General features: G+C 41.4%; 1 protein-coding gene across 1 annotated transcript in view; it reads right to left on the bottom strand.

Annotated features, from left to right (window-relative positions):
* Positions 1-27,036, bottom strand: part of LOC137422386 (CUB and sushi domain-containing protein 3) — a 1,172,941-nt gene that overhangs the window by 557,095 nt on the left and 588,810 nt on the right. Inside the window, 3 exon segments of the mRNA XM_078772588.1 lie at positions 464-580; positions 7,484-7,672; positions 16,179-16,366. Coding sequence (XP_078628714.1) covers positions 464-580; positions 7,484-7,672; positions 16,179-16,366 — 494 coding nt within the window.

The following is a 27,036-nucleotide window of genomic DNA, read 5'->3' as shown; positions in this document are numbered from 1 at the left end:
GTAAAAGGTTTCGTATAATACATGTAGTATTGGCATGAACACCAATGGAAGGAAATCATTTACCCTGAAAATTATGTTGGAGTTGTGGCTGAAAGAGACATAATTGATGCCAGAGTAATAAATATCCTTCCACGAGATTCCCCCATCACTGCACACAACATTCAGTAGCCCAAAAAGAGTTGGCAGGCCGTCACATACGTGAATGTCAAACAAAGTTGGAGTCCACGTATCATTCTGTCTACGTGAGACCACCAGGGCAGAAACTCTGCCTACCAATTTGCCGGCTGGGTGGCCAGTTCCCTCCAAGGACGAACAGGGGCTGATTTAAACTTGGCTGTTGGCTTTTCAACGATGCAATTGGTTGTCAAAAGTTTAAGCAACGCAAGAAACTTATGAGACTCCAAATTAGTACTTGAATTTCAATTAACGTTGATGATTTTAAGTCCCCGGAAATAAAACGTACCTTTACCATGGGGAACCTGTACGGTCCACGTGCAGTTGAGTGAATTCGGGTAGAAGTCGGGAAAGCGAGGTGATAAAATAGTTCCTTGTGATGTTCGAATAAATCCTCCACAAAGGGCTACAGATATGAAAAAAAATAGAGGTAAATAACCAGCGTGTGCACACCCAAGATCCTCGACACATAACATGCATGTATTAAAGAGCTGGCACACTCTCGGATGAAAGAATATAAAATATATATATAAAAATAATATAATATAAAAGAATATATAATATAAAAGAATATATAATATAAATAATATATAATATAATAGAAAATAAAATAATATATAATATAAAATAATAATATATAATAATATAAAATATATAAATAAATATATGATATTAAAAAAAAATATATATATATATATATATATATATATATATAACATAAAAATATATAAAGTAAAAGTAACAAGAAAGAGATAATTTTGAATGTTCAATTTAGTCACTCTGAGCTTGCCTGCTCTGACCATGCCCTTGTGAAAGTGTTTGTGTTCTCTGTGGTCCTCAGACGCCAAAGAACTGACGTGTGGCAGTTGGGCAAGGCAGATTGGTCTGATTTGAAATTGTTCCCTCACCGAATAGTCCATTATCCCATTGGCACCTTACATCTACAGTTCTTGAAATTCCTTCCACAACAGATTGGTTTCTGTACTTGAACATTTCAACTCATCACACCTCTGATTGTCCTATTCTAGATTTGTCCAATCTGTTTTGATTAAATCATACATTTTTCTGAAATGACTGAAATGAGCCTATTTATAACTCAAATGTTTCTTATATTTCAAGGATATATATTCCCTGGTCTTGAACTTTTAACACTCCACTAGCAGGTACCCGTGGAAATTCCACGTAATGTAAAATGACAAACCCACTCTCCCAACCACAAACCCAACTTCTCAAAACGGCCCCTAACCCCAACCCCAAGTCCTCAACACCACCTCCCAATGCCTCAGCCCCCCTCTCCCAACTCTCTCTCCTCCCCTCCCCCTTTCTTCACATTCTTAACAATGTTCCCATTTCCTGTTCGTTAACAACAACGTTAAAAGTATACAATGACTGAACAATGTTAAATTCATAATCTCGCAAGATTCCACCATCTCACAATTCTTCAATAAAGATAGCGAATAGGTAAGCTAAATGGAAAATATATGCAGTTGTAGCCAAAAATATTGGCACCCTTGCACTTTTTTCAAATAACACAATTTCTAGCTGTGACGAGCAGCTCTATGAGAGGACCGCGTTGTTGTTCTTGTTGTTGGGGTGCCTTTTTGAATAGCGCATGCGCATACACTCGGACGTGCGTTGGTATGAGGTAAGAACATCGCAGACTAAAATCGCGATTTGTTTGAAGAAACCAGAATAAATTTAGCAACAAAGACAACATGAATGTTTTCATATCAATCTCGTTTCACAGAACTTGACACAAATTAGGTGTAATTATTGAATAGCGCATGCGCATACACTCGGACCTCCCCTACCGACCAAGCCCGTTTCAAATTATCCCTCTGCGACCCAGAATTCACATTAATAAATAACATTAATGAATTAACATTAACATTAACAGAAATAACATTCACGTCCATACATTATATGTAATCAGTTGATGAAGCATGTTGCGTCGCAAAACAAAGGACAAGACCAGAACTGAAAGACAAAAAGACGCTAGTGCATGCGTATAATTTAATGACTGGTCGAATTTGGTAGCGCATATTGCAACGGATATCCTCATGATTCTACACGTGGCAGCTGGTGACCACACAGTGGTCATTTTTCTCTTGTCTCTAAAAATAAGTTGAAATTGACAAAAGTATATGGTCTCCACAATTCTTTATTTCACTGTTAACATTACAGAACCGTTGTTTTTGATTGAGAACTTAATATATCCTTTAAAATCAGAAAAATAAAAATAAATGGCATTGACAAAATTATTGACACCCTCGACTTAATATATATTTGGTAGCACAGCCTTTGGACAAAATAACTGCAGTCAAGCGCTTCCTATAGCCATGAATGAGCTTCCTAAACCTCTCTACTGGCAGTTTGGCCCAATCTTCTTGTGCAAACTGCTCCAGTTCTCCCAGATTTGAAGGGTGCCTTCTCCAAACTGCTGTTTTCAAATCTCCCCACAGGTGTTCAATGGGATTTAGATCTGGACTCATTGCTGGCCACTTAAGAACAGTCCAACGTTTTGGCTTGAACCATTCCTGGTTGTTTTTGGAAGTGTGTTTGGGGTCATTGTCCTGCTGCAAGACCCATGACCTTCAACGGAGACCCAGCTTCTGACACTGGGTTGAACATTATGCTCCAAAATGCCTTGGTAGTCTCCTGATTTCATGATGCCATGCACACATTCAAGTTACTCAGTGTCAGAGGCAGCACAGCAACCCCAAAACATGTTTGACTTTTCTTTGAAGGTGTTCTTTTCTTTGAAGGCTTCATTTTGTTTTCTGTAAACATAGAGATGATGTGCTTTTCCAAAACGCTCTAATATGGTCTCATCTGTCCACAGGACATTCTCCCAGAAAGATTTTGACGTGTTCAGGTGTGTTTTGGAAAAGTCCAGTCGGGCTTTCTTATGTCTCTCTCTCAGCAGTGGGGACCTCCTTGGTATCCTACCATAGAACCCCCTTTCATTGAATTGTTGACGGATGGTGTGAGTTGACACTGTCGTACCTTGTGTCTGAAGGTAAGCTTGAATCTGTTTGGCAGTTTATCGAGGTGCTTTCTCCACCATTCGAACAATCCTTCGCTACAATCTTTGATCAAGTTTTCACTTGTGGCCATGTCCAGGGAGGTTGGCTACATTGCCATGGGCCTTTAACTTCCTGATAACATTGTGTACATAAAGGAACATTAACATAAAGGAACATAAAGGAATTGTGTACATAAAGGAACATTTAACATTGTGTTCACTCACTTTAAGTCGTAGATCAGATATATGAAGTTTCAGATTTTTCGGATAAGGACTTTGATTCAACCTATTGTGGCCGGATTACCACTTCAATGATGACATTATCCTTATGAACTGATAAAACCCATGAGGAGTTTATGACATACGTCAAGTTTCAATTATTTTTTGTTGAGTGGTTTTGGGAAAAAAAGATGGCCATATTTTTTTCTTTAATCCAATATAGCTGTCATACCTGTGACCTATGCCATCAAATTATCAATAAAATATTATTTTGAACAAAAAAGAGAGTTTATAGAACACCCATGCAATCCTGAGAAAAAAAGACAGGAGCGGGGTCTGTGAGCAACAAATTTGATTGGTCCAGATGATATAAAATGCTGTAATATTTTGTCCAGGTACTACTAAACAGAAGGTTTTTGAAAGTGCGAAGAAGGCGATTTGTGTTCTACTGTGTTCAGGTATATAATTCAATTGAAATAAAATAAACGTTTTAGAGGTTATAGAAAAAATATTTTTTGGGGAAGTTTACCGCCATTGATGCAGCGTCTTTTACACCACCTTATATAACATTACATCAGTTATTGATGCATACTTTTTGTGTCCTTTATGACGTTCTTAAAAACTGTGACTTTCCTGTTTGGAATGATTTTCAAATTTGTTTGACTGTAAGATAGCTTCGTGCATGCAGGGTAAATACTTAACGGGCAACAATAGCATATTTTGTCTTATTTAATGTCGTAAAACGTGTAGCCACCCAAGTAGAGTTTGAATGCAAAAATGATTCAAAGCTCAAAATCATTTTTAACAGCTCTGGTGAATGGTGATATATTTCACAAGGTCTAACTTTGGGTCAATACCTTGACCAATTCACTCTGCAGGATCAGTTTAGAGCTGACCACCAGGAATCGTTAGGACCTTTTCTGGTAAAAAAATTTATACCAGACAAGATGGTGTATTGGTTAGTGTCAACTTCTAGTCTGAGATGTTGGCAGTTTGAACCTCGGACAAGTCATAGCAAAGACTTAAAAAAGAAATGGTGCATGCTGCTTTCTTACTTGATGCTCAGCATTTAAATGGATAAGAGCACAGACAATTCCCATAGTTCGGCATCCATGATGAGGAGGAAATTCCTCCTTAGCAAATGCCCCGTTGAGTGTGGTGAGAAATGCGATGCCATTGTTGCGGTGTCGCTGGTACTCAGAATGCCCCAATAAGTGATGACACTTCCCCCAAGCTCAGTTGGGTGTGTTTGTCTCGCCTAATAGTCCTATGTTGTGTCTCTTGTATTCGTATGCCCATGCGTGTGTGGCACATCCACTAGGTGCCTGAGATCCTGTAAAATAAATAAATGTCTTACCACGCATGAATACTGCTTATGCAGATTGTATTGTTAATGCTTTAATAATGTTTGTGGCGTAAAACAAGCGTTGATTTGCTTAGTACAACTTCCTTGATGAAATACATCAGTTTCCGCATTAGAATCGTGGTTTGTGCAGAAAACGTGCAAAACATGCGTAGAGCTCTGAGGTGTGTTTATCTGTTTCATTTCTCGACTCAAGTCAAGTTCAAGATCGAGTCCCGGAGTTTTGAACAAGAACAAAAGACCGGCTCAGGCAATCTGTCTTCGAGGCTGATAAATAAAACGAAGCATCATGGGGCCTGGATGAGTATTTAAACAGAAAAGGTCCCAAAGATTTCTGGTGGCCAGCCCTAAATTGAACCTGCAGAGTGAATTGGTCAGGGTATTGACCCATAGATCTACCTTCGCAAAATATATCACGAGATATTTAAGTACATCATTGAAGATTAAACAGATGGCTTAATGAAAAATGGCTATACAAGTAAGAAAATAAATAAATAAATAAACAAGGCATTGTCCTTTGTTGGCATTTCTCATGAGAAAACCAAAGCACGGACATTCCTTCTGACCTGCTGCAAGTGGGTTAATGGACTTTCAATCCCTACAGGCTTGCCTCTCGCCCTATAATGGCAGTTCCTTCGACTATCTGGCTCTCCCACTCCAGTCACATGTGCTCATCGACCAATTCACTTGTCACCAGCTGTCTAAATCCAAGCTGTGTACTCCTACAAGGTTATTTGTTTTCTTTCTTTTTTCTTAATTCTGAAGTTATCTGCTTCACCTAAAATCCTCTTTTGACATTTGCCAAAGTGTTTTTGTGCCACAACCAAATGATAAAGTTCACCACAATATTTTTAATTAATTGTTACATTCATCTAAAACTCAGGAAAGAACTTGTACATAAATCATATGAAGGAGAAAATCTTGAGTAGACATATCAGCAATTACCAGGACAATGGTAAAGAATGAAAAAATAAAAACATTGTATATATGGGATTTGAACCTGGATTCATGAGATCCCTGAGATTCCTGAGATACGTTCAGATAGAACCAGGACAGGCCGGCCAAAATGTATGAATGATTTCCCTATTTCGTTTCTACATACAGCAAGGAGATCGGGTCTGGCAATCTCCTGAAGTGATTGTCTTGAGCATAATGTGATCTCACTCAATACAAGCACACTGTGATCACGCAATGTGAAACCATGTGATGTTCTCACCCATGGTACAACTCACTATAAGTGGAATCCGATTTCATCGCATGAATAACGGTGAAAGAACCACCTTTAGAGGCCATTTTTTCCCGCAGAGCAGGGGTTGGCCGTTTTTGGGCACCGTGGTCCCCTTTTTGAAGCAATGTTTTATGGCCGGATGCCCTTCCTGCCGCCAACCCTGTTAGTCACCCCTTGCGACACACAGGGAATTACCAGTGAACTGATACTTAATTTGTCGACCTCGGAAGGTTGACAGGCTGAGTCAACCCCCTTGGTGTTAATTCAGCGATCGACTGGGATTCAAACCCAGGATCCTAGGATCCCAAGCCGGCACCCTAACCGCTAAGCCAACACCAGGCTTACATGAACAAGGGTGATGCAGTGGAATTATAAAAAGATAATTTATTTATAATGCAAGCCGACTAACTATGAAAAATGCCTATGAATCTGTTAAGTCAATCCCATTTCCCAATACACTATGTTGGATCCAAGAAAATGAATCTGTTCTTCGCAATTTTCCTCGACAAATCTGCAGTAATTCTACCCTGTGCTGAACTGTGCACCACACTTCTGAGAGACAGGCTGCTGTAGCATCCATCTCTACAGATCTGGGAAAAAAATGTCATTGGTCAGCTACCTGGAACATGTTTTTCAGTGCAAAAAAATCACATGCTCTCGCTCTGTTTCTATGAAAGGATCAGATTTTACATACAGCAAGCAATCTGTTGAATGACATTTGCTCTACATCTGCTTTTGCCATTTGCTCTGCACCCCACCCCCCCTACCCCCTTCCACCACTCACCAACCCTAACTACACCTCCGTTTTGTAATCTTGCAATTCAATATTTGAAAAAACATCATGAAATAACATTTGCCCGTTGCCCGAACTCCTAGCTCATCATTATGCAATTTCAGGTATCAAATCTTAAAAAATATGCTGATTTGTCCATTGTCCGTTATCCTTGTAATTCATGTAAAATTACACTGTTGTTTTCAAATAATGTCTTTGTTGTGCCTTAGAGACAAGTTCCAACATCCTTCTCAGAAAAAAAAGAAATACCTTGTAAAATTACTGCCTCTGCCATATTATTTACTCTGGCAACACCACGGCCATCAGACCATGATCCAATCAAAATTCAGATTTGATTGATTCGCGAAAATGTAATGCTGCATGATTTTATCTACATTTTGATTGGACGGCTCTGAAGTATTATTCTTAGAAACTTAATAACAGAAGAAAAGAGGCCAGGCATTACCCGATCAACCAAAGTGGGCAGGATATGTAATTGCATGCAAATGCATAATGGTGTACGTAGCTGCTCCATTTGACAAAAAGTGCAAATAGTTTTTGAAAAATTGAAAGTTTATATATAGAGCATACCGGTTTTAGCCTTCGATTGTTGCAATAAGAAAAATAGTGCTTGAATAAATCTATAGTTCAAAGATGGAAGTTTTGAATATCTTCAAGGTTTCCTTTAAATATGATAATCACCATCGCAAGTTGGAAGTGGCTGGCTCCAATGGTGATCGTCTCCACAAACCATAGCTGATTCGCGGCTCAATGTGTAACCAGATTTGCAACCAAACTCGATACTGGAGCCGATGGCAAAGCTGCTCCCAAGTCGTTGCCCGTTTACTGGAAGACCAGGGTCTGGGCAGGCTTGTGAATCCAATGAAACACCTGTGGCATTGGGGAAATATTTGGTCTGAATGTATACTTCATCAAGGGCCATCTTTCTTATTCCCCTAAACATAAAGCACATATGTGTGTAACATAAAGCACACATGAGGGAAATAAAGGTTATTTCCTTGGAAAATTTATAATGAAAGGAGGTTGGTGACACTTTAAAGTTTCAGGAAAAGAAACATCTTAACAATGGTAGAGAGAAGAAAAGAGAGCTCAAATAAGAAAAACAAATACACAAAGGGTTGTTTGATGTTCGGAAAAAAGTGTCTGCAAAGTCAAATTAATGATCATCTTCCCCCTCTTCCCCCTCTCTTTTGTGTCCTTCCCCCTCTCTCCCCATCTTGTCTGCCGCTCCCCTTGTTTTTTGTGTTTTGTGTGTCGGTTTGTCTTTTTGTGTGATTAATGTTAGCTCTTTCACGAGCCTCGATCTTGTATCCAAAAAAAAAAAAAAAAAAAAACTAATGCTGTTTTTTTCTATGATACGACAGATCACATTTGTCAAAGTGCACACCTGGGGAAAAGGGCGTTATAAATAATGCACTCACTGCCCCACTTATGTAATTGACCCACAGTTCCATGGGAGCCATTAGTTAAGCTCCAAAACACAGCATCACGATGCTCACTGAACCATTCCATCAAGGCTTTCGGGTCAACGTGGTGGCAATTGGGTTCACGAGAAGGTTCACTGATCAGCATTAATAAGATGTCCACACAAACAAAACAAGCACTCCAGTTCAAAGTTCAGACAGAGCGAGACAAGCAGCCAAGTGGGTTAGACAGGCCAGAAGGTATTCTGTCTGTGATGTAAGAAAAAGTAACTTCAAATGCAAGTTTAATTTGAGCGGTGAAATGAAGATGCGTTATACTATTATTTATTTGCAATTGGTCACTGGCTTTGACATCAATACAATTTTTTATGACAGACTTCAGGCATAAAAAGCTACACATCTACCATATAAAACACAATGTCTGTGTGATTGTGTTTGTGTGATTGTACAGATGTCTGGCCCCCTTCATAAGGTTAGGTTTTAAAAGCCAAACTTTTAACATTAATGTGTGTTCACTATGGTCTATTTTTGAGGATAAAACAAACTCGAAAACATTTTTCCATAATAGAGTAATTATATGTCTTCTATTGGAATTGTAGATGGTGGCTTGTAAATCGAGCCTCAAAGGCGGTGTACAGAAGCGTTTTTTTTTTTTTTTAAATAACAATAAATACAATGCACAGGGAGGTGAAATTCGCTGCACATGATGTGCAACGTGCGCAGAGTAAAACGAGTATTCATTTATATCCGTATGATTTCTAATAAATAAAGATACAAGTCAGGAGACGACGATCGTTCACGAGCGAGCCATCACTCGTGATGACAAAGGACGGATTATAACCGAAACAGGCCCGGACGGACTATAACCGAAACAGGCCCGGACGGACTATAACCGAAACAGGCCCGGACAGGCCAGGCCTGGAAATGTCAAAACTAAGGTTACTGACCTTGAAATTAGATAGAAAATAATGTATAATCAGTTATGAGGTTAGTTAGCTACACAATACCGAAAATTCGGTGAAAAATGAAATGAAAAAAGAAATAAATAAATAAATAAATAAATAATTTTTAAAAATGAAAAACTGAGCTCCGTGGGACTAGACACATGACATTGGCCGAACCAAATATCGAAACCCCTGTCAGATTCCACCAAACCCCTCGGAGAATATGTAGCGTGATATGTAGCGTGAACTTGGTTACCCCCTAAAAAGACATCTTTTTCGGGCGTGGCTGCACCCACAATGGGCGCAATACGCCCACTCTAGGCAGGACACAACTAGATCATGATATCAACCTCCCACCCAAGTTTCATCAAGATCCGATGATATCATCGGGTAGTTATGCTGCGGACGGACACACACACACACACACACACACACACACACACACACACACACACACACACACACACACACACACACGAAAAAGATAGTTGTCACTTGATAACTCGTGAACCAATAAATAAGCACACCTGACAAGGCCAAGACTTCAGACTTTGGCATGCTCACGAAGCTGCACCGTCAAGTAAACTGTCCCACCCGTCATTTTTGACAAGCTTTTTACTCGTATCAAATAAAAAGCTTCAAATGAAGCACCTCGTCGCCCTGAGAGCATTTAAATTACATTTTGCCGGCTCAATGACTGAAGACGGCATTTGCATTTTTGCCTCCTCCATCCCTAACCTGTTTAGAATCCTGTTTGGGCATGTGAAAAGAGCTAGCCTAAGAAAGGTACATTTGGAAATTATACTCCATTTATCAGAGGATGATGTGGTTGACCTTCAAAGTGGTTGGATGTCAATGAAAGATAGTCTGTTGGGAGCCGTTGGTGAGGTATGTGGATGGACAAAAGGACCACCGAGGCACTGGGAAACATGGTGGTGGGATGATGAAGGTGGAAAGAAGATTGACGAGAAGAGGAAGAAGTTCAAGGAGTGGCAGAAGGCGAAGGGTACGGGAGCAGAAACAGCAGAGCATGAAAGTTATAAGGCAGCCAGGAAGGCTGCAAAGAAAGAGGTAGCAAAGGCGCAGGAGGCATGTCGGAAAATGTTCGGAGAACGCTTGGATTCGGAAGAGGGTCAGAAAGCATTATTCAGGATTGCAAAGCAGATAGCGAAACAGAGGTGTGATGTGATGGGGGTGAGTTGCTTGGAGGATGAAGTGGGACAAATCGTTGTGGACCCAGATGGAATTAAAGGAAGATGGAAAAGATATATGGAAATGCTGTTGAATACAGAGAATGAATGGGATGGCAACATAGAGAGTAACCCAGTTTTAGGACCGGCAGAGAAGATAACTGAGAAGGAAGTTGAGGAAGCGATAAAAGCAATGAAGAGTAGAAAAGCGGGAGGGCCGACGGGAGTTGTGGGAGATATGTTGAAGGCAGCAGGAAGTTGGCGTGTGAAGAGAATGACAGAGATCTGTAATCTGGCGGTGAAAGAAGGCCGCATTCCCATGGATTGGGAACTGAGTACCCTCGTCCCTCTATACAAGGGGAAAGGTGACCCTCTGGAGTGTGGCTCATACCGAGCGATAAAGTTATTGGAGCATGGAATGAAGGTATTGGAAAGGGTGTTGGAGAGGAGGATAAGGAAGAAAGTGAAGATCGACGAAATGCAGTTTGGATTTATGCCAGGAAGAGGAACGACAGACGCACTTTCTATCCAGGTCCTCAATGAGCACCCAATCGACACATCAAGGATAGGCGCTCTTGTCTTCGATACAACGGCAGTGAACTCTGGGGTCAAGAGTGGAGTCGTAGTAAGACTTGAGACTGAGTTTGGCAGGAGTCTTCTGCAACTGGCGTGTCGGCACCACATCCACGAATTGGTTGGAGGGGCGTCTTGCTCAATAGTGTATGGCCCCACCACAGGACCTAATGAACAGCTGTTCAAGCGACGGCTCAACACTTGGAGTGAATTGGACCGGGGCAACTACACATTGGTCGAGGTGTCTGCTCAACAGAGAGAGCTGGCTGGCCATGTACATGCCACCATCACCTTCCTTCAGACGTGGATGGAGAATAGCACAAAGGAGACTCTTCGACACGACTACCTGGAGCTGGCACACCTCACACTGCTGTTTCTTGGAGGGACTGTCCCTGATGGTATGAGGACCATCACTATCAAAGCTCCTGGGGCATTCCACCATGCCCGTTGGATGAGCAAGACTTTATACACTATAAAGGTGGCACGCTTCCGTCGGCAGCTGGGAGATATCTACACACCCGAAGAGCTGGAAGACATGACCAGTCTCGCTGCATTCATGTCAGTCTTTTACACTAAAGCGTGGTTGACATGTACCAGTGCTGCAGATGCACCATCTAACGACCTGTACCTGATGAAGAACCTCCTCAAGGCTGAGGCCAGTATCGCAAAGAATCCAAAAAAGTGGCCTGCCAAATTTCTGTCCTTTGTGACTGTGGCCCAAGAGAAGCTACAAAACCATTTGTGGTACCTCTCTGAGAGATTGGTCTCTTTGGCACTCTTCTCGGACAGAACGTCATCTGACAAGCAGACTATGGGAAGGGCTATGCTCAGGTACCATGGGACTGCACATAACATGATACAGGAGATGCCAGCCTCACAGCAATTGGGGAGTAAAGCCCTCAAAGACGTTGTTGGTTACGACTCTTGGAGCATGTTTGAACTCTTGGGTATTGACTCCAGTTTTGTCAAGCTCCCCGTTGCACAGTGGCCCACCGCAGACAGCTATCGTCATGGCAAGGAAGTTGTGGCCAAACTCCCAGTTGTCAATGACGCAGCAGAGCGGACACTTGGACTCGCCACAGATTTGAACACTAACAAGGCCCCCACATCTGAGGCGCGGCTCCAGGCTCTATACAGGGTTGTGAAGGGCGTCAGGGAGAAGCTGCATGCATGGACTGGCAACATCCACTGAGGTTGTGACTAAGAAGTCATTGGCCTCCATTGATTACAATTGGGACTAGGTGTTTTATTTTGTTATCAATGTTCAATGTCAGACCTTAAATTTGAGACAAAAAAGCTTAATCAATGACAAAAGTTAATTTAAAGTACATTTAATTTGACTATAGCTCTGATTAATGATTATCCTATGATTAAAAAGCAAAATTTTCATTTTGTTTTCAAACAAATGCCTTAAATTTGAGATGAAAATGAGTTTTTGGGATAAAAGTTATATTGAATTGTGTCACAGACATTGTTAAGCTATCCAATCATCCTTGGCTTTCAATTCTGAATCTTTTGGTACCAGAATCAACTCTGGGGGTCACACACAGCCTGAGAAATCATCGATTTTAAGAATTTTTTGAGTCGTCTGTAACGGTTGCTATGGTAACGGGCTGTTTTACCGTAAGACGTAAATATTTTTGAAATAAAATTTCATGGTTTTGTTTCTGTTACCCAGCCACAACTTTTAGGTAAATTACAACCTTGTAGTATGAAAAATTGAGAATCACCCCTGATTTGGCCCAGCCTGCTAAAGATGGTCGAAGAAGAAATGCGGGCAAGAGGGTTAACAAGGGGAGATGCAGAAAATAGGGCAAAATGGAAAATATTGTCATGGGGACCGCAAGGCTAACCCCCGCTCTAGCAGGGAAAATGGCCTTAAAATGCATGTTGTTGCATCAACACTGGCCTCTGATTCAACGATGACCAACATTCTAAACTGAAAAATAACAATATATGTTTTATGACGATTTTGGAAAATATTCAAAAGGTGTGTGTGGAGAGAGAGAAAGAGGGATCAGTTGGAAGGGAGGTTGGGGTTCGTCTTAAATTTACCTGTTGGGGGCATAATAAGTAAATTTCAATTGTGCATACCTCTTATGCTGATTAAATTAATGTACATACAGTGCCTTCAGAAAGTATTCGCATCACTTGACTTTTTTCACATTTTGTTGTTTTAGTCTCAATTTGAAATTGGATTAAAATGAGATTTTTTTGTCACTGTTTTAAACACAATACCGCATAATGTCAAAGTGGAATTTTTATTCGACAAAATTTTATTAAATAATTGAAAGTGAAAAGCAGAAATTTCTTCAGTCAATAAGTATTCAACCCGTTTGCAATGACACTCCAAATTGAGCGCAGGTGCACACAATTTCCTTTGATCATACTTGAGATGTCTACACAACTTGATTGAAGTCCAGATGTGGCCAATTCAATTGATTGGACATGATTTAGAAAGAAATACGCCTTTTTATATAAGGTCCCACAGTTGACAGTGCATGCCAGAGAAGAAACTCGAGCATGAGGTCCAAGGAACAGTCTGTATAAATCAGAGAGGGAATTGTGAGGAGGCATAGATCCGGGGAAGGGGATAAAACACGTTCTAGTGTTGAAAGTTTTCAAGAACAGTGAGCTCCATCATTAGGAAATGGAAAGAATTATGGCACTACCCAAACTCTTCCTAGAGCTGGCCGTCAGACCAAACTGAGCAACCACGCAAGAAGGACCTTAGTCAGGGAGGTGATCAAGAACCAAATGACCACTCTGACAGAACAACAGAGTTCCTTGGCTGAGATGGGTGAATGGGCCAGAAGGACAAGTCTCAGCAACCCTTCACAAATATAGGCTTTATGGGAGAGTGGCCAGATTGAAGCTAGCCACTCCTGAGATAAAGGCACATGATGGCATGCTTGAAGTTTTTAAAAAGGCACGTGAAAGACTAAGAGCATGAAGCAAATGATTATGTGGTCTGATGAAACGAAAATTGAACTCTTTGGCCTGAATGCAAAGTGCCATGCCTGGAGAAAACCAAGCATAGCTCATCATCCATCTAACACCACCCCTATCATGAAGCATGATGGTGGAAGCATCATGCTATTGAGATGCTTTTCAGCAGCAGGGACTGGGAAGCTTGTAAGGACACAACAACAACAACAACAACAACAGGCATTTTAAAGGCCATTTTCCCTGCAAGAGCGGGGGTTAGCCTTGCGGTCCCCATGACAATCTTCTCCATTTTGCCCCATTTTCTGCATCTCCCCTTGTTAACCCCCTTGCCCGCATTTCTTATTTGACCATCTTTAGCCAAGTCTTTCTCGGTCTTCCCCATCCTCTACTTCCTTCTACATTCATTTCCATCACTCTTCTCAACCAGTCACTTTCATCCTTCCTCAACACATGACCAAACTATCTCAAAATGTTTCTCTTCACAGCATCCATCACAGGCTCTATTCCCATCATCTTTCACAATTCATCCTTTGTCTTCCTCTCTCTCAACGATACTCCACACATCCACCGAACCATTCACATTTCCACCTTCTATTTCCTTCCATTTCCATTTCCACCCATTTCTCTCAGCCAGGCTTGTAAGGATAGAGGGAACAATTAATGGAGCCCAATAAGGCAAATCCTTGAGGAGAAACTGCTTCAGAGTGCAAAAGACATAAGACTGCGGCAAAGATTTACGTTCCAACAGGATAATGACCCTAAGAATACAGCCAAAGCAACACTGGAATGGCTTCATAACAAGACTGTGAAAGTCCTTCAGTGGCCTAGCCAATGCCCAGACATGAATCCCAATGAGAATCTGTGGAAAGACTTGAAGATGTTCAATGACGCTCCCCATCCAACTTGACAGAGCTTGAGCAAATCTGCAAGGACGAATTAGAGAAACCTCCCAAATACAGATGTGGAAAGCTGATACAGATATACCCAAGAAGACTCAAAGCTGTAATCGCTGCGAAAGGCACTTCCAGGAAGTATTAACTCAAGGGGTTGAATACTAATGTAAATTAAATATTTCTGTATTTCATTTTGAATTATTTTGCAAAAAAAATAATTAATAATTCCACTTTGACATTATGGTGCATTATGTATGGATCAGTGACAATAAATCACGATTTAATGCATTTTTAATTCAGGTTGTAACACAAGAAAATATGAAAATGTCAAGCGGTGTGAATACTTTCTGAGGCACTGTAGTAATACATTTAAACAATAGCTGCTACCTTTCTGATAAATACAAGCAATTTGTCATGATTGTAATTACAGTTTCACAACATAATTATGCCACAGAGAATTTGATTAAAATTCAGTCTGATGGTTGCATCAATTATTTCCTCAATAATTACATGTGTCGATGAGAAGGATAATGAAGATTGTAACAACAGTCGGACCCCGCTGTTCGCGGTTCCGCTATTTGCGGGTTCCGCGTATTCGCGGGTGATAAAATGTGACCTATGTCTCTATTCGCGGAAAGTGTCCCGCAAATTTGCGGGGTTTTTTCCCTATTCGCGGCCATGTTCTGCTAATTCGCGGTTTTTCAGGGACATTGAAACAATGCCTCGGCATACATTTGTGGGACTTTCATCGACCTTCGTGGATTATCGTCGACAATCTCTGGATTTTCCTCACCATACGTGGATTTTGCCTCGCCATTCGTGGATTTTGCCTCGCCATTCGTGGTTTTGTCCTCTCTATTTGTGGATTTTCGTGACTCGGGAACCTATCCCTCCTTTTTCTATTGAAACAATGCCCCTTTATTTGCGGTTTAGCATTTCGCGGATTTTCCAGGAACCTATCCCCCGCGAATAGCGGGGTCCCACAGTATTGTCATTACAATAACTGTTATTGCAAAGTAATAAAAGTATTATCGTACCATCATAATCATTGTTGACAAAATTGTTAATTCCTCTTGTTTTTAATGCACGTATAACTTGGTGTCACCTCTTCCTGAAACAGACTTGCACATCACGTGAAATGCAGACAAGAAAGGAGCAATGTTTTATTTAGCAAAATAGATTTCTCACATTTCCAATACAATGTTGGGTGTGCGCTTACATCATAGCCTAAACTCAGTGAGGTTTCAATCTGAGATTTTAAACAAGCCATGCATTATTTGCTTAGCTTGGTGACCAGAAATTTTGTTAAGAAAGTCAGTGTTCAGGCTAAAGGATGTCAAAATAAAAGCTGAAGTCAATGCATGGATGCCACTTCGGGTTGCTTGTGTGCGAGATAGACGTACGCTCATATCGAAGTTGGAACCCCATGCCAGAATGACTGCTGTCACTCGTGAAGAGAAGGTAGATGAAGTTTCCACTGCTGGTGACAAACCGAGGGACCTGAGTGCCATGAAACGAGCCCAACACAATGCTCGAACCTGAGGCCCCATCGTGCAACTCCAGGACGTCATAATTCAGCTCCGTTTGAAATCTGCACAAAGTAGTTCTCCATTTATTTGAGAATAAGGTTACTGTATACAATATACAACTGGTTTATCTGAGAAGTAAGGAGAAGGAAAACAGGCCTGTGATGCAAAAGACAAATATAATAGCAGTGTTGATGTTTTTCAACTTTTAAGGGATAAATACACTCACCTGTTGTTTCTGCAAGTCAAAAACCATTTAGGTGGACATTAACTCACTATGGGATAATAGTAAGAGGATGGAGCCATTATTAGCTCCTTCCCTCCCCCATCTCCCCCCCTCCCCCACCTCCCACGCAGCAGGCCACTGGTTTTTTGCAAGTGTGTGTGTGTGTGTGTGTGTGTGTGTGTGTATGTGTGTGTGTGTGTGTGTGTGTGTGTGTGTGTGTGTGTGTGTGTGTGTGTGTGTGTGTGTGTCGTTGGTGGTTATCTCCAATCTCCAAATGCAGGTTTCAGAAGGGGGAACAGAGCCCTGCCAGGTCTCAAAGTATCCACCTTTGTGCGTGTGCATATATATATACAGTCACGTGAAAAAGTAAGTATACCCCATGTAAAGTTTTGACTTTTTCAACATATTTCAACATATAGCTATTTGATCTTCATTTCAACAATATTGATAGATAAAGGTGATATACAGACTTGGCATTTAATGTGGAATATTTTTTTTTTCTTGACGGGTTTACTTTCTGAACTCACTATATCAATCTGGTGAGTTTCTTTTACCCTTCGGTGATGTCTTTGTTGAAAGAACCATGTCACTGATTGTCGTTCGCAGCAAGAAGTCAATAACAGGATTATATCACAGGAGGCGTGACAAAATGTAAAGACAGGTACATTTGACGATTGGCTTCACAATCGGGTATATAAGGGTTGTTGCGTTCTGTATTAGTGGAAAACAACTGCTGCACGTCTACAAAAGTTATTGCCGCTTCCTCTGGAGATGGTCCGTCAACTTGACAATGCTGTTTGTCATGGAGTGGTGGCTTTACGAAATTCTGGCATGAAACAGCGTGCTATTGCTCGACAGTATGGCATCACTCAAGGTCAGGTGTCAAAGATCCTGAAACGAAATGCTCAGAGGGGTGTCCCTACTCCAATACCGAGGCCAGGACGTCCATGCAGAACCACAAGGAGAGATGATCACCAGCTGCACCGGTTAGTCTGCAATGGCCGTACCAAATCAGCTAATCGTCTTAGGGCTGAGTGGCAGCAACTGACAAATGTGCCTGTATCCAGAAGGCTAGTCAACCAACGACTGGTTCAAGCAGGCTATCGTGCCAGGCATCCCCTGAGAAAGCCACGCCTGACCAGACAACACAGCCAGCGCCGATTGCAGTGGGCCAGAGAGCACCGTCAATGGCAGCCATGACACTGGAATCACGTGACCTTCAGTGACAAGTCTAGATTTCTGGTCTATCGTCAAGATGGCCACGTCCGAGTGCGCAGACAAGTGCATGAAGCCCACAATGAAGATTGTATAGTGCCAAGAGTCCAAGCTGGAGGTGGTGGGGTGACCGTTTGGGCTGATTTTCATGCAGGGGGCAAAATTGACCTGGTTGTTCTGAATGGAAACCTGAACCAGTTAAAGTACAGGGCCATTCTGGAAGAAACATTGCTTCCATTTGCTAATGCAGCCTTTCGAGGAAACTTTGTCTTCCAAGATGACAATGCACGGCCTCATCGTGCTTGCATGATCCAACACTTTCTTGCTGACCGTGGTGTAGACCATGCGGAGTGGCCTGCCATGTCCCCGGTTATGAATCCGATAGAGAACTTGTGGGCAGAATTAACGCGTCAAATCGACCACTTGGACCAGCAGCCTACCTCTGTGCGTGAATTGCAGCAGGCTATTGTCACTGCATGGCAAGCGATTCGTCCAAACCTTGGAAAATCTCGTGAACAGCATGCCTCAGCGTGTACGTGCTCTCCTGAATGCTCGTGGGGGTTACACGAAGTACTGAACTGTAATTTTACTGTCCGTAATCCCAGTCGTAATTTAACTTTTGTTTTTGTTTAAAAAAAATTTGGCTAATGTGCAAAATAAAGAGATACTTCTGGAAAACGTACAGAAGATTAACACAGTACTGTCCATGAATTGAGTTCGATATCAGTTTCCATCACTTTCAAGGATCAATTTATTTGTTTCGAAATGTCAAATGTGGTTTTTGTTTCTTTTAAAGGTCACGTTAACAAAATCTAGAATTATTTCAACATAATTCCAATGAACTTTTGGTTCTAAGACATCTTGAAAAGTAAGTTCACCCCCACAAAAAAAATATTCCATATTAAATGCCAAGTCTGTATATTTGTAACTTGTTTGTAATTTGTTTTGTATATATATATATATATTTGTAATAACTAATAAGTATGTAATTTGTGTAGTTTATTAAAGCGGTGCATAGTAATGGTGCACTCGTTCCTATGTATTTTTTAAAGTCATTAGAAAACCGTGAATTGTTATTTTTATGGTACTAATGGTGAATGTATAATTGTGACATATGTCATATTACCAAAAATGTTACTATTGTTGACTATAAAGCACTCTACAAGACTACAACGACAAGACGTGTACTCTTTAGATGAAATGCAAAGTAATTTCCCCTTTTATCACACATCACACATTAAACTTTAATATTTCATGTTGAATTATACTTATACACATGTAGTTGGGTGAGATGTGTGTTTAATTCCTATATGTTTAATTTTTACATTACCAGTAACTGTATTTTATTACAAGGCCCGACAAGGCCTCACTAGGCCTATACTAGTCGATAACGTTCTCATGTCAATATATTAGTTTATCCTTTAATCAAATAATTAAAAGATAAGTTATGCAGACTCTGCGCGAACTTTGAGACATGGCTTACATTGTTAATATGTGATTCGCGATGCGATATGACGTTGCAATTATAAATTTTACTATTTGCTTCATGCTTAGGTTTAACGTTGTGAATGATTCGACAAAAATTTTCCCCGACGTCAAAATCAAATTTTAATGTTACCATGGTGTAGAGGCAACGTTGCTGAGAAGAACAAATGGTCGCATGAACTTATACGATGTAAAATAAATGAAACACAGTGGCTGAGCCGTTCTGACCAACATTTGCGCACTACACAGCACAATGAACTTCCGGCTGGGCTTGGCGGTTGTAGTTTTTAAAAGCTCCATTCCATTATACGTTATGCCACGGTCATTGCCATTACTATTCCTATATAATATACATTATATAACTGAACAGTATCAAGCTACGAAAGAGTAATCAAACATTTTATATAAGGTGGTGTAAATGACTGTCGTTTGAAATGGTGGGAAAGGCCCTGTGATTGTCAATGATTTATAAGGGACCGTTCAACCTACTCATTGCTATACTACTGAGTACCCATCTCATACTGAAGTGGACATGCACCCAATCGATAATAATGAGAAAAACAAGTCATTCCACAGCATGCTGACTGCTGATGACGTCAGTCTAGCACATTCAGTGACCACGTGCTGATCGACCATTACGGCTGCTTGCCTTGGCCTTTGAGTTGTCTCTGCCGATCCAGCTTGCCCAGCTGGGGTCCACATGGGTTTTTGTCGGTTAGAAGTGGAAAAATGGACTTGGGCTTTGAGTGGGTTTTGAACTGAGCCCTATGTGGGTCCCAGGTGGGCCAGTTCAATGTTATTTTCAGAAGTTAAAAAAAAAGTCAGCTACATATATCTTCTGTATATAGTATTTCTTAAGAATCATATTAAAATCGAATGGCTGCTGTTATTACCCTCACCAGAGGAGAGGTTATTGCATTTGAGTCCGTTTGGTTTTCTGTTTGTCTGTTTGTTTGTTTGTCTGTCTGTCTGTTTGTCCGCACAGAATAAATATGATTTTCTCTGCAACCTTTGGTCCGATTGACAGGAAATTTTCACCATAGGTGCAACTCCAGCTGGATAATTTTTTAATGATAATTATGACGTCATAGGTCACGTGGTTCGGTCGCCATCTTCGAAAAATCGAAAAACTTTGCACCTCTGTATCTCGGAAAGCACTGAATAGAAAAAATTGAGACATGGCTCAATGGAAAGAACTCTCCGTGGGGAATAAAGTATGTTGATGATGTCATAGGTGCCACCATTATGACGTCATAATTCGACAAGTACAAAAGTTCATCCAATCAAGATGAAATTTCTTGAGCACCATGTCGGCATAAACTGGTGGAGAAAAAGAAAAAAAAGATGACAATCGGTCACGTGGTTCAGCCGCCATCTTGGAAAAACCGAAAAACTTTGCACCTCGATATCTCCGAAAGTGTTGAATAGAAAAAATTGAGACATGGCTCATTGAAAAGAACTCTCCATGGGGAATAAAATATGTTAATGATGATGTCATAGGTGCCTCCATTATGACGTCATAATTCGACAAGTACAAAACTTCATCAGATCAACATGAAATTTCTTGAGCATTATCTAGGAATAAATTAATTTAGGAAAAAATTAATGATGACGTCATCTGTCACATGGTTCGGCCGCCATATTTGTTTTAACGCAAAAGCCTTAAAAACCACTCAAAATACATCCTGGCGAGGGTTTGCAATCTCTGATTGCTCTTTTTCTTGTTTTAACTGTGGAAGCTGTTTTGATAACAGCAAAAAAACAAATTAAGCAATATACATGCAGGTGTGCCCATGCAAGTTAACACACACGAGAATTTACTTCATGAGCGTGGTTTATGAGCAGAGTGAGGTCAATGATAATTCGTACAGATTGACGTCAAGTCTTCCTGTAATCTCACTTTTTTTCCCTGGACTAATCTCGCGAGATTTACGGTAGGCGCCAAATCGGATCGAGAGACATCCATGTTTACGGCACGCTTTGAAAACGGTACTGCAGTGTTATTTTCCATCGGTGAATAACTCTACTAATTGTTCCTGCTTTAAGTGTATGCACAAGCATATACTACAGCAGCAGCTGCCAACCAACGTGTTATCGAGACCAATTCCTCAGCAGTTTTTAAACGTGGGTTTGTTGTCTGAAGTGAATCATTCCGTTTGAAGAAACATTGCAGTTTCCAATCAGTGGCCAATGTTGTAGACCCTGATGTGGATCAATAATACTTGAATCATCAATTTTATGGTACTTCGGATTGTGGTTCAATGTAGGGAGTTAAAAGGTTTTTTGGGGGGTTTTTTCGTAAAACTATACATACTACAAGAGGTTTTCCTGTGTGTGTGTCGCCATTTTTCTCAGGGATGGGTAAACGGATCTTATCTTCGTCAAACTTTCAGAGCTTCACACCCTTGGTATTCTGGAAACAGAAATACCACAGCAAGATGTTCCAAGACATTTCAAATGCCACAGGAACACCATTGAATTATTAAAGTATTTACCATTATTAGCTTGATTTGACAGATCCAAGTTGGGATGTTCTTTAAGATCACTTCAAGCAAAAGCCTCTCTAAAAATACAATCCATTTGATATTTTACTGACAGTAAAGCAGATGTGATGTTGTAGCTAATGCAGTATTTATTTACACCCCATTTACATTCACATGATGCCCAGGAAAAATCCATGTATAACCCATGCAAATCCCATGTCCAGCCGATGTGGGCTAGCCCACAAAACGCCGATGCCCAGCACATATGGGGTAGCCCACAAAAAGCCAATGTTGGGCCACAGTGGAGCCTATGGACAAATCCAGCTGGGGCCAACATGTGGGACACACATGGGACCCACAAGTTAGCTGGGCTAACCCACAAGTTAGCCCACATAGGACCCGTATGTGCCCCAGCTGGACATGCTGGCTGAGTGTTTAACTATCGAGAATCGAGATGAAGTAACAGTAATGTCTGCTATTTCTCGTGTAATTGTGTTTAGTTTTGTCAACCATAAAGAGTTTGTGTGAATCAAGACACAGAAGAGAAAACACGGCAAAATGTCGATTTTGTAGCTGTGCAGGTGGGCAGATCATCCATGTCTGTGGGACAACATCAAATTCACCCGACACCTACAACGAGCCCACAATGTAAAGTAAGCTTGCTTAGCTGATCCAATAATTATAAATTATAGTTTTAAATTTACAATACTGTACCACAAAGTACGAATAGCAGAGACACTTGCAACTCCAGTGAAGACATTCATGAATCTGGTAAACCCAAGGGAAAGACAAATAGCGAAGAGGACGAAACCCCACTTCAGCCAGGAAAGATCCCCCGTCTGTTCGCTCACTATCAGACATTAGCCAGAAAAAGAAATGGCAGTGGAGAGAGTGGACCAGTCAGCATCAGGACACGGATGACAAAATATTTGGAGTCTGTACAGGACAATGATCCAACTCAAACGAATGGTGCACTTCAGTTTTGGACGGAAAAAAAAACCAAGTATAAAAAAAACAACCTGAACTGCACAGATTAGCTTCAAAAGTAATGTGTTCCTGCTTTAAATGCCCAATGGAAAGAGTGCTTTCAAGAGGAGGCCATATTATGTGCCCTCTTCGGGCAAGGTTGTGAGCAGATACTCCATGTAAATAGATCTTTCTCAGATTCCATGAAGCTATGCTTTGGCAGCAAGTAGCAACCGGTCAACCCCAAGCTTCATTAGTTCATTCATTACTTCATTGAAATTAGTTCATTGAAATTGTTTAGATATAGATAATATGATAAGAAATATTTAAACATATTTATGAAAACTTGAAAAGTAGCACAATTGTGTAATTAGCAGGCAATATTTTAAGAAAGTCTAGCAGACTTAAAATCACTGTTTTTGAATGTTTTATGTCTATAATTTGAGCTGTTTGTGTGATGCTGTTTTGTACTTTCATAACTTTGACAGTTGAGAATAAATGCAAATATTTACTACTATTTTATCTGGACAAGATTTATATGCAATCAGAAACTTTGCAGTCCGAAACGAATGAGCAAACTATAGCAAGAGGGCCATAATTTGGAATAAAATCTTGATGCAAAGTAATAAGTTACACTGTTAGCCAGTTTTGATATTTAATTGTGTTCATCTTACTATAATTCACCAAATGTCCGTCCATCTGTCCGTCCGTTCGAAGGTACCGCAAAAACGGCTGAACCGATCGCAACGATATTTTGGGTGGGTAATCCTGGGATCTCATGGAGCAAAATAGGCTATATTGTTTTTGCAATTACAGCTTTGGCCTCCAGCATTTTCAGGTTTGGACTCCCGCATAACGCTATTTTCCTGGGTGCCGCACAAACGGCTGCACTGATCGGACTCGGTGACCTCGGACAAAGACCTTTTATAAGGACATGGGTGGAATCCCTGCTTGAGAGAATGCCAACCCCCTCCCCTCCATCACGGCCGTCTCTCCAACTCACAATTCCAAGAGATATGCGGAAAGGATGACCCAAAACCAATGATCTTCTTTTTGATTCGTATATAAACATCATTAAAAGTAAATAATGACCTCGGCCAAAGTTGAAACGACGTGGGTTTAATCTCGACATGAGAGAATTCCACATAGCTATTTGGGCGGTGTATAAGCCAACAGATCGCTGTCTCCATCGATCTTGCCGATGCCATAACACCGATTGGCTCAAAATCCTTTTAACTGTTGACTTGGTAGTTTTTACAATGAAGAAAACATGAACAATGTTGTTAAAAGGTTATTTTGTGATTAATTTGTGATTGGAGTTATGTTGTTTGGAATGAAAAAAGACATATCGAGTTCAAGTGAATGACGACATGTCGTGAAAGTTTCTACTTTCTGAACGTGAACTTCGCAGATCACCATATGCAGATTCGCCACGGACCCACGATCGATGTTTATATACGTGAACATCCCCGCTTGTTTGCGAACGGGTACGTTTTTCAAGGAAGTCCTTCACGAACTTGCTATCCATGTCTGATGTGCGACTGAAGGTGCTACAGGAATGTGGAATTTATTGGTTTCATGCTTTAGCATTCCCCGTATCTGCATTGCCTGTTTGCTTCTGGCCTCCCACCCGTGCGGAGCACGGGTATCTCTCGAGTTTACATAATATATAAACACGAATAAATTCGTTTTTTGTGCCACAATCCAATACATTACACAGGACTCGGACTCAGGCTTGGACTCGGAACTGCTGGACTCAGATATGTATATGTCTGTAATATGTATATATATATATATATATATATATATATATACACACGCACATCAAAGAGAGGCGCGAAGCGCCCCTCCCTTTATAAAAGGAATCGTTTTTCTGGATGCAGCTTTAACATGGGGAATGATAATTCGTTTCTCGGCTTCTCCTGGACCAAATCTGATGCAAATTTCAGAAGCAAATGCTTTGTGTATCGAGATAATATGTTCCAAATTTCAGCAACGTCTGTTTCTGCATTCTTGAGTTGTATTTAGAAAACCCTAAAAATCACGTTGGTGTCTGTCCGTCCGTCCGTCCATCCAAAATGTGTTGGTGCTCATATCTCAAGGGCTATACATTTAAACTAGTTGAAACTTGGAATATACATTGGCCAATAGGTCGAGTTAATGGCTTTTGAAACAAATTCCATCTAAGTTCCATAGTTTTTGCTTTAAAATTAAATATACAGGCTTGGCATTTAATATGGAATATATTTTTGTTCTTGACTTGGGTTTACTTTATAATAAAATAATAATAATTCATTTATTTTGTATAGCGCTTTTCATGAAGCCCAAAGGCGCTTTTTGACAGAGTGCAAAACATAATGCATAACAAAACATGGAAACAACAATTGCAAAAAGACAAGAATCAATAGGGAAATATTTAAAGCAAAAGGAGGGCGAAGGAGAAGTGATAGTCAGGGGTTAAATGCTGTGGGTTGAATGTTGAATGCAGTGCTGAACAGGTGGGTCTTGAGTGATGTTTTGAATGTGGTGAGTGAGGAGGAGTCTCTGATGGTGTGAGGTAGTGAGTTCCAGAGGGTGGGAGCAGCGATGGAGAAGGCCCTGTCCCCCCAGGATCTGAATTTGGTCCGGATGGGGGGGGGGGGTCAGGAGGTTGGTACCAGCAGAGCGGAGGTTGCGGGTGGGAGTGTGTCTGGAGAGGAGGTCAGCCAGGTAGGATGGGGCCAGGTTATGGAGGGCTTTGTAGGTCAAGAGGAGGATTTTGTACTGGATTCTCTGGGAGATGGGGAGCCAGTGAAGCTTGTAAAGGATGGGGGTGATGTGGTCACGGGTCCGGGAATGGGTGAGTAGACGGGCAGCGGAGTTCTGAATGTATTGGAGTTTATTGGTGATTGTTGAGGGTGAACCATAGAGGAGGCTATTGCAGTAGTCCAGACGGGAGGTGATGAAGGCGTGGATGAGGGTTTCTGCAGCCGTGGAGGAGAGGGATGGACGGAGACGGGCGATGTTTTTCAGGTGAAAGAAGGCTGTCTTTGTGATCTGTTTAGTGTATTTGTCGAAGGAAAGGGTTTGGTCAAAGATGACGCCAGGATTCCGGATGAGAGGGGTGGTGGATACTGAGATACCGTCGATGTTGAGGGCAAAGTTATGGGTGGATTTGGTGAGCGTTTTTGGGCCAATGATGATTATTTCAGATTTATCACAGTTAAGTTTGAGGAAGTTGATTTGAAGCCAGGATTTTATTTCAGAGATGCAGTTTGTCAGGATAGAGTGGGTGTCGGTGGAGACGGACTTGGTGGAGATGAAAAGCTGGATGTCATCGGCGAAGCAGTGGAATTGGAGACCATGACGGCGGATTAAGTGACCGAGGGGGGACAGGTAAAGGATGAAGAGGAGGGGGCCAAGAACTGAACCTTGGGGGACACCTTGGGGGAGGGGAGCAGTGGGGGATTTGCAGTTATTGATGGAGATGAACTGGCATCTGTCAGGGAGGTATGATTTAATCCAAGAGAGGGCAGTGCCGGTAACGTTAAAGGTGGATTCAAGTCGGGTGAGGAGGATGGTGTGATCGATGGTGTCAAAGGCAGTGCTGAGGTCGAGGAGGACGAGAATGTTGAGGTTGCCAACGTCAGAGGAGAGGAGAAGGTCGTTGGTGATTTTGAGGAGAGCAGTTTCAGTACTGTGGTTGGAGCAGAATCCGGATTGGAATGTTTCATACAGGTTATTGGCAGAGAGGTGATGTTTGAGTTGAGTGGCTACAGCGCGTTCCAAAACTTTCGACAGAAAGGGTAGGTTGGAGATGGGTCTGAAGTTGTTTAGGGTGTCAGGGTTTAGACCAGGTTTTTTTAGAATGGGGGTAACAGCAGCAATTTTGAGGGATGGTGGGACGATGCCTGTAGACAGGGAGGAGTTTATTGTTGCAATGATAAGTGGAGAGAGAGCAGGGAGGGAGGCCTTGACAAAGCTGGAGGGGGTGGGGTCAAGAGTGCATGTGGCAGTTTTCATTCCTATGAGGAGTTCAGAGAGGTCAGTAGGGGAGACTGGGGAGAATTGAGACAGGGGAAGGCAGGATAAGGGGGGGACAGGTGGTTGGAGGGGGGGCGGGTGCGGCGGTGGTCAAGCTGTTGTAGATGTTGTCAATTTTGCGTTGGAAGAAAGAAAGGAAGGAGATGCAGTTGTCTACTGTGAATGACTGGGTGGTGGTGTCCAGGGGGCGGAGGAGTTTGTTTATTGTCCAGAAGAGTGCTTTTGGGTTTCCGGAGCCAGAGTGGATAATTTGAGAGTAGTAGGCGGAGCGGGCGTGGGAGAGGGCATCTTTGTAGTGTTGTAGGTGGCCTTGTAGGCTTGGGAGTGAACTGTGAGA

This window comes from Myxine glutinosa, chromosome 2 (assembly GCF_964187855.1).
Source record: "Myxine glutinosa chromosome 2, kmMyxGlut1.1, whole genome shotgun sequence".
NCBI classification, from domain to species: Eukaryota; Metazoa; Chordata; class Myxini; order Myxiniformes; family Myxinidae; genus Myxine; species Myxine glutinosa.
The sequence above is the reverse complement of the archived record's forward strand: the minus strand, read 5'-3'. Positions and strand labels throughout refer to the sequence as shown.